A 12,624-nucleotide genomic window follows, 5' to 3' on the forward strand; every position below is an offset into this window, starting at 1 on the left:
GACCCCACAGCACCCAGACCCCACAGCACCCAGACCCCACAGCACCCAGACCCCACAGCACCCAGACCCCACAGCACCCAGACCCCACAGCACCCAGACCCCACAGCACCCAGACCCCACAGCACCCAGACCCCACAGCACCCAGACCCCACAGCACCCAGACCCCACAGCACCCAGACCCCACAGCACCCAGACCCCACAGCACCCAGACCCCACAGCACCCAGACCCCACAGCACCCAGACCCCACAGCACCCAGACCCCACAGCACCCAGACCCCACAGCACCCAGACCCCACAGCACCCAGACCCCACAGCACCCAGACCCCACAGCACCCAGACCCCACAGCACCCAGACCCCACAGCACCCAGACCCCACAGCACCCAGACCCCACAGCACCCAGACCCCACAGCACCCAGACCCCACAGCACCCAGACCCCACAGCACCCAGACCCCACAGCACCCAGACCCCACAGCACCCAGACCCCACAGCACCCAGACCCCACAGCACCCAGACCCCACAGCACCCAGACCCCAAAGCACCCAGACCCCACAGCACCCAGACCCCACAGCACCCAGACCCCACAGCACCCAGACCCCACAGCACCCAGACCCCACACAGCACCCAGACTACACAGCACCCAGACTACACAGCACCCAGACTACACAGCACCCAGACTACACAGCACCCAGACTACACAGCACCCAGACTACACAGCACCCAGACTACACAGCACCCAGACTACACAGCACCCAGACTACACAGCACCCAGACTACACAGCAAAAAGTTAGTTATCATTTATAGTCCTTAGGGTATTATGAAGGTGTTTTGAATAGTTGTGTATATTTTCAATCTTGCCTTGTTTCTACTTGTATAATGTTATTGGATTTCATCTTGGATAAAAAATGCATAATGCCACCAAATACTATTCTTTACCTCTTAAAAGCTTTATAGTATTAATATATTGATTTACTTTTTACCTTCGAAGTGAATATATATATAGTGCACATCTTGTTCAAATATTGTTGGTATTTTTTCTGTTTCTTTTTTTTTATTTTTACTATATAATATCTTCTTATTATTTACGTACGATGTTTTTTTTGAAGAATAGTTGACTTCATTCATTGTATGGGGATGTGTGGAGATATCTAGTTTCTTCTTATTTAAAGTTATAATGAAACTAAATATGAAATGTATATAAAGTTTAACTAACAAAATGTGCGGGTAATTAATGTTAGTAGGGTAAATTTTTTAAAGTATAGGCCCCAAACAATGGCAAAATATTATAGATCAATTTTCTAACTTTATAAAAGATTTTAATATTTTGCTTGTTTATATACTATCTGTCGTTTCCTGTAACTATTCAAACAGATATAAGAATAGATATTGTTGATAGCGCTATATTCTGTACTCTCTATAGAAAATATTTTTCGTATCACACAATTATAAAATTTTGAAATACTAATCAACTAAAACTTTATTTGAGAAAGAATGTTCTTTACAGTAATAGACTATATCGGGTTTCTTCACTTGACATTTGAAAGAGTACACTTATCTTCTAAATCTGGTCTAAAGAAGTGTAGCTTGTTAAAATTCGTCTGCCAGAACAATATATTGAATTTTTTGCATTTTCTTTGTCGGGTAACAGAAACTTCTTTTACATAGAAAAATTCGAAAATTTAGAGTGAGTGACGACTGCAAGCAAGATTTTATGTTCTGGTAGTGAATTTTTCTGATTAAGCTGGAAAAAAGATATTCATGAAAAAGGAAAATTATTATCAATTACGAATGAACTAAAATATTAAAATCGATTTATAAAAAGCTTTCAATTAGACTACCATAAATTCTAACAGTGAAATTATGAGATTACACAGCACCTAGACTATACAGTATGGAAATTATGGTGGATTGTTGCTACCAAATTATATTTTTTGGTGTGAAAATTGTTGCGTTTCTCTGAAGTTTATCTTTTACTAGTAATCATCTCTCATATACCATATAGTTCTTCATCAGTTGAGATTAGTTCCTCCGTTTTCTTTCACCTCAAATGATAATACTGCTTTTTAAGACATTAACAAAATAGGTAGGGTAATGATATTCTTTTTCATGAGGGTAATTAATAAACGGATAAAAAGTTAACGTTTTGGTAGTGATTTAGATCAAGATGTCTTTCGGACTGTTTTGCTAAACAAATATGTTCATAGTGATATTTAGATTGTATAATAATAAGGAGTGGCACTGGTCAAGTCTTAGAGCTTCTTCTGTCAAGGTAGACTGGATAAACAATTCGGAGATCTTATTGAAATACATATATTAATACTAAATTAATTGATATAATACATAATATTTTTTAATGAAAGCTAATTTATTTTTTAAGTTAAGAACTACAATGTATAAATCGTTGAAAGATATAAACTGCAAATTGATAAATATATACGAACAGATTGAGTGACTTTTCATGAAAAGTTAGTAATATTAGTGATTTGATACTGGGGAAAATGTATCTTATCAATCATAATAATATTCTTTTTTTTAGTTTTCTTCAATTTTTTATTCATATCACATAGACCACATCAAATTGTCTAAAGTAACAATAAAGCGCTCAAGGATAGAAGGTAATAATAGAATGGTACTGTAGTTATTCTATTGGCTGCATTGTGTTGCTGTTGAGAATCAATACCTGGAGAAAGAATTGTTTGAGAGGCTGGGTGTGAACTAGAGTTGGAAGATCCAGAGCCTGAACCTGATGAACCAGAGCCATTGTTTGAGGATCCTGAGTTGGAACCAGAGTCATTGTTTGAGGAACCTGAGTTGGAACTGGAGCCATTGTTTGAGGATCCTGAGTTGGAACCAGAGCCATTGTTTGAGGAACCTGAGTTGGAAGAGAGAGAGCCGGAACCTGATGAACCAGAGCCATTGTTTGAGGAACCTGAGTTGGAACCGGAGCCAGATGAACCAGAGTTGGAAGAGCCGGAAGGAGTTGGTACTACTGTTGCAATCGTTGTTGGATGTCCCGATTGATCTGTGGTAGTAATATGGGAAACTAGAGCCGTTGTTAAGTCACCATTGGTGGTGAAGGTAGTCAAATAGTTTGTTGGGACTGTAGTTTCATACGTTGTTGGGTTTCCGTTAGCATCTGTAGTTGTAACATGGCTGACAAGGGCAGTTGATTCTTGGCCGTTGGTTGTAATAACAGTGAGGTGGTCACTAGACTCTCCACTTCCAAAGCCAGCAGAGTTAGGACTGTTTGAAGATGTAGATAATATTGAACTCTTTGTTACAGAAGCAGATGCAGTTGTTAAAGACTGCTGCTCAGAAGACAAGTATACTGGATTAGCGTCGATTAAAGTTTTGAATAATTCTGTCCAAGTGGAAATTGCAATATGACCATCACTATCTGTATACTGAGAAATAATGACTTCTTTATGAATTGTTTCACCATCAGAAACAAAATACGTATTTTCAATTGTTGAAGATGGTAACAAAGTATCGACATTAATAACCAAATTACCAGCGGAATCAGTAGAAGTAATATGATGAATAATATCAGTTTCGACACTGCCGTCGGAGTGTGTCACAACGGTGGTGTAGTCGCTGTAGTGCTCGCCTGGACCTTCGATCTTGGAGGTGATTGGAACAACAGTTGGGGTACCATTGCTGTCTGTGGTGTTCACGAAGTGGACAGAGTCGGTCTCGACACTGCCGTCGGAGTGTGTCACAACGGTGGTGTAGTCGCTGTAGTGCTCGCCTGGACCTTCGATCTTGGAGGTGATTGGAACAACAGTTGGGGTACCATTGCTGTCTGTGGTGTTCACGAAGTGGACAGAGTCGGTCTCGACACTGCCGTCGGAGTGTGTCACAACGGTGGTGTAGTCGCTGTAGTGCTCGCCTGGACCTTCGATCTTGGAGGTGATTGGAACAACAGTAGACTTGCCGTTGTTGTCGGTGGTGTTCACGAAGTGGACAGAGTCGGTCTCGACACTGCCGTCGGAGTGTGTCACAACGGTGGTGTAGTCGCTGTAGTGCTCGCCTGGACCTTCGATCTTGGAGGTGATTGGAACAACAGTTGGGGTACCATTGCTGTCTGTGGTGTTCACGAAGTGGACAGAGTCGGTCTCGACACTGCCGTCGGAGTGTGTCACAACGGTGGTGTAGTCGCTGTAGTGCTCGCCTGGACCTTCGATCTTGGAGGTGATTGGAACAACAGTAGACTTGCCGTTGTTGTCGGTGGTGTTCACGAAGTGGACAGAGTCGGTCTCGACACTGCCGTCGGAGTGTGTCACAACGGTGGTGTAGTCGCTGTAGTGCTCGCCTGGACCTTCGATCTTGGAGGTGATTGGAACAACAGTTGGGGTACCATTGCTGTCTGTGGTGTTCACGAAGTGGACAGAGTCGGTCTCGACACTGCCGTCGGAGTGTGTCACAACGGTGGTGTAGTCGCTGTAGTGCTCGCCTGGACCTTCGATCTTGGAGGTGATTGGAACAACAGTTGGGGTACCATTGCTGTCTGTGGTGTTCACGAAGTGGACAGAGTCGGTCTCGACACTGCCGTCGGAGTGTGTCACAACGGTGGTGTAGTCGCTGTAGTGCTCGCCTGGACCTTCGATCTTGGAGGTGATTGGAACAACAGTTGGGGTACCATTGCTGTCTGTGGTGTTCACGAAGTGGACAGAGTCGGTCTCGACACTGCCGTCGGAGTGTGTCACAACGGTGGTGTAGTCGCTGTAGTGCTCGCCTGGACCTTCGATCTTGGAGGTGATTGGAACAACAGTTGGGGTACCATTGCTGTCTGTGGTGTTCACGAAGTGGACAGAGTCGGTCTCGACACTGCCGTCGGAGTGTGTCACAACGGTGGTGTAGTCGCTGTAGTGCTCGCCTGGACCTTCGATCTTGGAGGTGATTGGAACAACAGTTGGGGTACCATTGCTGTCTGTGGTGTTCACGAAGTGGACAGAGTCGGTCTCGACACTGCCGTCGGAGTGTGTCACAACGGTGGTGTAGTCGCTGTAGTGCTCGCCTGGACCTTCGATCTTGGAGGTGATTGGAACAACAGTAGACTTGCCGTTGTTGTCGGTGGTGTTCACGAAGTGGACAGAGTCGGTCTCGACACTGCCGTCGGAGTGTGTCACAACGGTGGTGTAGTCGCTGTAGTGCTCGCCTGGACCTTCGATCTTGGAGGTGATTGGAACAACAGTAGACTTGCCGTTGTTGTCGGTGGTGTTCACGAAGTGGACAGAGTCGGTCTCGACACTGCCGTCGGAGTGTGTCACAACGGTGGTGTAGTCGCTGTAATGATATGTTCTATACGTTTCTATAGCACTATCTGTTTGTATTTTACCGTTAGAATTTGTTGTTATATAGTAGGAGATCACATCCTTTTCGAAATAATAATCTTTATCGTTATTTGTGGTTATGGTTCTCGCAGCCGGAGGACTGTAAATAAAACGTGTGCTAGCTGTGTACGCTGTTAATCCAAAGAAATCTGTGAGCCAATAGCTAACCACTTCATATACGGTTACTCCGTTACCAAGGTCAATTTTAGTGGTAGAGGGTGATGGTGGTATATCGTGAGAGGTGTAAGCATTCACTATAGAACTGTCAGTCACAATCTCCCCATCGCTATCTACTGTGATGAAGTACGACACAACTGTGTGGAAGTGCTCGTGAAGTCCAGCAGCATCGATCGTTTTAACTGCTGGAGGACTGTAAACTATGGTACTAATGGTTGTGTACACATTACCAATTCCGTTTTCTGTTAGCCAATAGCTAATCACATCATATTCGGTAACTCCATTACCAAGGTCTAATTTAATTGTGGTTGGTGATGGGGGCGCATCGTATGTTGCAGCATCTAGTACAGAGCTGCCGGTCACAATCTCCCCATTGCTGTTGGTCGTTACATAATATGACACAATCTCGCGAATGACCTTGTCCTCACTTTCAATATTGATCGTCATCACAGGTGGAGGACTGTACAAAGAGACGCCTGAACCTATATATGCTTGTCCATTGCCATATTCTGTAAGCCAATAGCTGATCACCTCATAATCAGTAACTCCGTTACCAAGGTCAATCATGGATGTTGTTGTGTATGGATATGGACCGCCTTCAGGGTTATTATAAACAAGACGATTCACGCTTACTATACTGAAAATAACGCCTCCATTACCTGTATATGTATAACCAGGTACAACATCTCTACCAGTAGCATTAATAATAGAAAAAAATCGTGCGTCAAAGTTTGTTCCAATAATTAGATTGTAGCTGTTACCTCCTGATTTTACAGTTAACACACCGGTCAGACTGTTGTAGTCTGTACTATCGATAGGAGCTGTGAAACCAATATAACCTTTGGGAGAACGAAAGTTTTTTACTTTCATTTGAATATCCACATTTGACGGAATAAAAATTATTGCACCATCGTTAAGTTCAATAGTTTGGTCACCAATACCGTTGATTCCCGGGCCTGCCAACCACAACTTTCCAAGAGCTGATAATTCAATGGTTCCTGTACCTTGAAAATTGTTGCCATTAACAACAAGCGAAGTACCATTAGAGATTTTCAAGTGATTATTATTGATAAATGTAGTAGTGCTCCCCCACTGGAAAACTTCTATACTATAAATATTCATCTCACCTTCATTGATAAAAGACCCAGGGGCGTCTACTGTGAAATACGAGTAAGCAGAAATAGTTACTGTATCGCCAATTACTTCGGAAGGAGATTTCACTAAAATAGTACCTTTATTGATGAAATTGTCTACATTAAATTTGTAGTAAGGTATAGTGTTACTACTTTCATGTATCAAATTCAAAACACCATTAGTACCTATTGAAACAGAACCTGAAGTAACATTAAAATAGTTACCTCCTCGTTTGGCTGTTGATGGAACTTCATAATTTAAGGTACCTTCAACATCCAAACCATCTTCGAGAGTTACTTTTGTATTGTTTATGGTGAGGCTGCCACCACTAGGCACGTTAAGTAGCTTATCAAAAATTTCACCATCATTGGATGCCTGACCCAACACTAGGGTGACAAAAAAGAAATATAGAAAAAACTTTTTCATTTGAAAGTTAGACAAAAAGGTTGCTTCAATACTAGACAATATATTCGTCTTCTTTCTTTTTAGTTCTGTTCTTTGATTTTTTGATTTTCTTTTCCCTAGTTAATAAGTATTTGTTACTGTTAATTTCACAGATGCTAGGTATTTCCTTATTTTCTATCTTCTATTTCTTTCCTTTTACTGCTCCTTATATATCTTTTCCTCCTTAATCTCGTTTTAGATTTTCAGGTTAACAAAAATAAATAAAGATAGTAAAAGCTGTCTTGTTTTATTTTCATATGCAAGGTTTAGAAAAGACAAAGAATAAATTAAAATATAAAGTGACTGTTTTTATATCACTTTCTGGAACAGAAGGTTGAGATCAGATTTCGAATAAGCAATTTTTTTCTATTTCTTTGAGGTATATATTGAACACCTGTTCATACACAACTAATTGCAGTGGCTTTTGTTTCTAGCCTGAAAAGCTGTAATGTACATTTTTAAAAATCTCCTGGGATATGTACACTGTTATTCTTGAAATAGAGTGGCATTTACATAGATCTCATAATCTAATTCATTTAGTTGTTCTTCATTTATTTTTATTTTTCCTTATTTTGGTATTCATTTACTATTCCTTTTGAGCGTAGATATTTGATTATGTGTTGCCTTATTCTTAGGAAGGAAAAATACTTTCATTTCCAAAGTAGGTCACCTAATTATTTTTGTCGGTTGAAATTCCTTTTATTTAGATACCTAGAATGGATTTATTAGCGAACAGATTATCTTCTATAAGAAAAATATATTACAGTAAAAGAGTAGTTCGGAGGCTCGAATTCCATGTAAAACAGTTAATAAAATTGAGTTTTCATCTAAAGGTTTTGTAACGATACCTATTCTGTAAATGACTACAGGATAAAAAGCATTGCATAGTTAGTTTGCTTATAGTATAAAAGGTCAAAAGCAAAGCAAAAAAAGCCCTGTTTTATAACTTGTATATGGTGAAAAATATATTAAGGCTTACTCTGTGAACTCTTAGATATATTTCTTTTTCTTTGGTTAGTTAATAATTATATTTCTTCTTTTGGCAGATATTTTTTGTTAAAAGAAGCTATTACTGTTTTTATCTACTCTTCTAAAACAAATGAGCATGTCATATCGTCTTTTCTTGTTTCATTGTTTTTAATCAATTATTTTTTGTAATTGGTATAGTATGCTACCAAATGCATTTAAATTGTTTCATTCTTTTCTATCTAACACGTCACTCTGTGATTCTAATAGATGAGATATTACTGCAGAACAAAAAAGATTCCCTTCTTATATTAGTTCCTAATTAAAGTAATAGTGTTATATTGTTCCTCCGGGGAAAGGACAAATTCATTAATAATTAAAATGAGGTATTTTACATTGAGCATGCAAATCCTTACTGAGTAATTACACTAAGTTTACTACGTTATAACAGTCTCACTGTTGAACCTTAAAAGGCTTCTTATTTCTTTTTCAAGGATGTTATCATTTTTGCTGGCAATGTGGTTCATGAGAACCGTTGCTTCAAAGAGAAACTAAGAAACTTGTACAAATTAGTCAGCTACATTTTCTATAGCAGCTAAATATTCTCCTTGCCCCCCTCTTAAATCCACAAAATCCTTGTAAACCCTTCTGCAATAAGATGTATAGAACAAATAAGCTAACCTTTAGCAAATCTGAAAGTAAAAAGAAACCGGAAAAAACAAAATAAAAACGAAGAAAATTTTTTCTGCCCGCGCCATTTTTGGCAAAAAAAAGGAAGTTTCTCCTTTTGATGACTAAACATTAATTGTACAGTATTAAGAATACTTTCCAAGTATCGAATAGGCTGGGCCCAAATCTCTAAAGTGGAATTGCCAGAAAAGTGTGGAAATCCGGTAGTTTCTTTTGAGTAAGTTCTCTTTTAGTGAAAAAAGTCTAGATATTCATTTTACGAACTACAATAAAAAATTTGATTGTCAATGCTATAACAGAAAATATGAGAATGTGAAATTTTCTATTCTATATTTTTTGTTGTTATTTTTCCTTTTTAATGAAGTTTTGCCATCCATTCTTAGGTAACCAATGATTTACAACAATTTTGTTTTCGATTTCTAACTATACAAAATTCGCAGGTGCACTGATTTTACTAGGAATATGTGCTTTACTCTTATGGGTAATAGCTCCAAAAATTTACTTAATATTTTATTTTATATAATTATGAAGTTATTTCTTTTTTTACTCTTTATTCTTTCCATAAGGGTTTAATTGATTGGTTTCTTATTCTCAGGAAAGATTTAATGGTATCTCTTCCTAATCAGGTTACTTAATTAACGTTCTCGGAATCTCTTTCTTATTTTAATATAGTGCAAATATTATTATCACTGAGACGAGTTTCTACTAGGTTTTGAGTATCTGTTTAATGTAATAATTATAGCTTCAAAGCTTTAACTCTATTTAAAGTAGCTAATAAAAGTGAGTATCATGCTAAAATTAGATCAAGGAGGATAGGTAATCTAGATATGGCTATTTGTTCGAAACCTCAGAAAATCAAAAGCAACTGATTCTCGCGCACTTGACTGCAAGGAATTGAAATCTATAATTGTTGCGGTCAAACGGTTTACCATTTACTTTTAAGATGTTATTGTGTAATAATTTAGTGTACCAGAAAGGAACAAATAATGTATGTATCGAACGTTATTACGTTTAGGAATGATCATTATTTATTTATTTCTATTAATTACATATCCTTTTTTGATAATATGTAACTGAGTATTTTCAGTTTGTTTCATACCGTTCTTAACTACGTCACTCTGTGATTCTAGAATTTGATTTTTTAGTTATATTACAGCAGAAAGGATGTTCTAATAATTTTCTTTCCATTAACGTAATCCTGCTATAATAAATTGGTTTAGTAGTAATATTATCAATAAATACCTAGAATGAGCGAATTTTCTTCAAAATCATTAATAATTTATTAAACTAAACTATTTTAAAATGTATTTGCAAATCTCCCCGTCTTGAAAGGATCTAGAGTAAAGTTAATCTCTATCTCTAAGCTAGTGAAACACTCTCACTGTTGAACCTTATTTGGGACAGGACTTCTTCTTTCTTTTTCAAGAATGATGTATCATTTCTGCTGGTGATGTTGCATAAAAAGCCGTTATTCTCAGAATTTAAAGGGAAAAAAAATAAGAAGAGACCTGAACAAATCAGTAAGCTATTCATTTTGCAGCAACCATAAATTGAAGAAGGGAGTCGAATGACTGACTCTCCTAACCCTTACGTCCATAAAAATTCCTGTAAACCCTTCAGCAACCTAAAATTACAAGGACATGTATAGAAAAACATAAGCTAACCTTGGTAAATCCCACAGAAAAAGAAAATGCAAGATGAAAATAATTCTTCCATGAGAAAGTGGTCGTATTTGAGGGAATGCAAATGTTGAGCCCGGAACGAAAAATTATCACCCCTATTGGTGGAAACGGACAGGGTTAAATTTTTCGCGGTCTCCTCCGGGAATTAAAAAAAAAGAAAAGCAAATCCCGGGGGAAACCCAATCGTTAGATTTAAGGTGACAACGGCTCTATATCTTCTTCATTCGGCAAGTTGGCCAATTTTCTATAGTAGTACTGTAAGTTCTTCATTGTATAATTTTCCTACGTACTCTTGACAGCCCCTTGGATATGTACCTTACTAATTTGGAATAAGGACGGCACTCGTTCCACATATTTTCTAAATTCTTTTTTTTTTGTCGTTGTTTTAATTTCAGTGCTCTCTTCCTTATTATAGCGTTGTCTTTCCTTTTTATGACAAGGATTTGTTTGGTATTTTTCTCATGTTCATAATGGTCTCTTTTCCTGAGAAATGCGCCTAACTGCTTGGCGTTTGCTTGAGAAATGTTTTTTATGTAGATGGCTGTGTTTCGACTTGATAATACATATGAATTACTACTAGATTCTTTAAAATATACAGCTACAACAATACTATTGCAGAAGCACAATTTCCGTGTGAAACAGTAAAGAAAAACACATTTTATGCTAAAAATAGTTTTCATTAAGAACGATCAAAATAATAACTATACAATTATAATCCCTAGATAGCAGTAGAATGCCACGCGCGATTTACTGTGTTAGATATGAGAACTTCGCTCAAATGAACAAATTCAATCTATAGCTATCCCACGTATCTTTACATCTAAAACAGTACTTTAATTTAGTATTATTTATTTCTTTTACGGAGAAGACACAACAATAAATAATAGTGGTACTGTAATTTTAATATTATGACCTATATATTAAGGTTTTGCTCTGTAAAGTTTTAGTTGTGTTGTTTTTCTGGGTTTTTATTAATCTACTTTCTTTTTTTGGTAAATACATATATGTTTCGGTAAATTTAACATTAATTGTTTATTTGTCACAATTCAAGCTCTCCTCAAAGTTTAATGAACATGGTGTCAACCAATACCTTTTCTTGTTTCTTACTGAAAACATCATTTCGCTTTTGATGTTTATAGATTTTCCAAGCAACCACCTTCAATATGTTTCATTCTCTTTTATTTGCCACATCACTCTATAATTCCAGAATATTGCTTTCAGATAATTACAGCAGATATAACAAAATAATATACTAGATCCATTAGTATAACTAATATTATCGATTTGCAAAACGGGCTAATGTTCCTCATAATCATTGAATATTTACCATTTTATTATTAAGAAACCTGAAAATTATTAAATTGATTTTGGAAATCCCGCCTTCATGAAAGAAGCGGTGCAAAATTGATTGATTAGTTGTTGTGTATTACAAAACCACTGAGCCACTAATAATGTTGATTATTGCGAGAAAAATAGGTAATCTTGTTTCTTTTACTGATGAGGTTCCATATGTGACTGTTATTCGCAAGTAAAAATTTTACCATAAAATCAGCAAACAGAACTTACGATGTTGTTAAAAACATTCTTATTTCTGTTTCGAAGCTCTCTTAAAAGTTAAATCAATATGATGTCACCAGTTAACTTTTCTTGTTTCTATGTATTGGACCATCATAACTAATATTCGGTGTCTTATAATACCTACTAATACAATTGTTGTTATTATTAGTTGTAGTTGTAATAGTAGTAATATTACATCTATTTGCCTCGAATTTGTTAGTCTTCTATTCGAATGTCAACATATTCGTTGTTATCTTTTTTTTTGTCAAAGTTCATGGAACAAAATGTAAAGCATAACTCTTAACTATTTACTAACACTTAGTTTTAAAATGATTTTCTAAAAAATAGAGGATGAGGTGTACATATTAATTTAAATTAAACATTAAAACATTGAGAAAACCTAATTTTAAAAAATGTAAAATTGATAAGTACGAACAGTTTTTAGTATACGGACTTGTAAAAGGAATACAGGTTATCGGAATCTAGCCATGGTGCTAGAATAAAATTAATAATGAAATAATTATTTTCAAATTATTAAAACTCGCATCTTATGAGGTTGAAATGTACATTATTACTTTACAAACGTGGTACTGCACCATTGTTGTCAAGAATAGACACGATATATCTTTTATAATTTGTAA

At 37.1% G+C, this 12,624-nt stretch overlaps 2 protein-coding genes across 2 annotated transcripts; both read right to left on the reverse strand.

Moving 5' to 3' along the window:
• Positions 1-2,638: 2,638 nt before the first annotated feature.
• Positions 2,639-2,917, reverse strand: RNJ42_04033 (uncharacterized protein; the record flags this gene model as incomplete). The annotated part of the gene is made up of 1 exon (XM_071054197.1): positions 2,639-2,917. The coding sequence occupies one exon, from the start codon at positions 2,915-2,917 to the stop codon at positions 2,639-2,641; it is 279 nt and encodes a 92-aa protein (XP_070908890.1).
• A 7,775-nt stretch (positions 2,918-10,692) lies between these two features.
• Positions 10,693-11,106, reverse strand: RNJ42_04034 (uncharacterized protein; the record flags this gene model as incomplete). The annotated part of the gene is made up of 1 exon (XM_071054198.1): positions 10,693-11,106. The coding sequence occupies one exon, from the start codon at positions 11,104-11,106 to the stop codon at positions 10,693-10,695; it is 414 nt and encodes a 137-aa protein (XP_070908891.1).
• Between the last annotated feature and the right edge of the window lie 1,518 nt (positions 11,107-12,624).

This window comes from Nakaseomyces bracarensis (genome assembly GCF_045282275.1).
Source record: "Nakaseomyces bracarensis strain CBM3 chromosome Unknown Scaff13_0, whole genome shotgun sequence".
Taxonomy (NCBI): Eukaryota; Fungi; Ascomycota; class Saccharomycetes; order Saccharomycetales; family Saccharomycetaceae; genus Nakaseomyces; species Nakaseomyces bracarensis.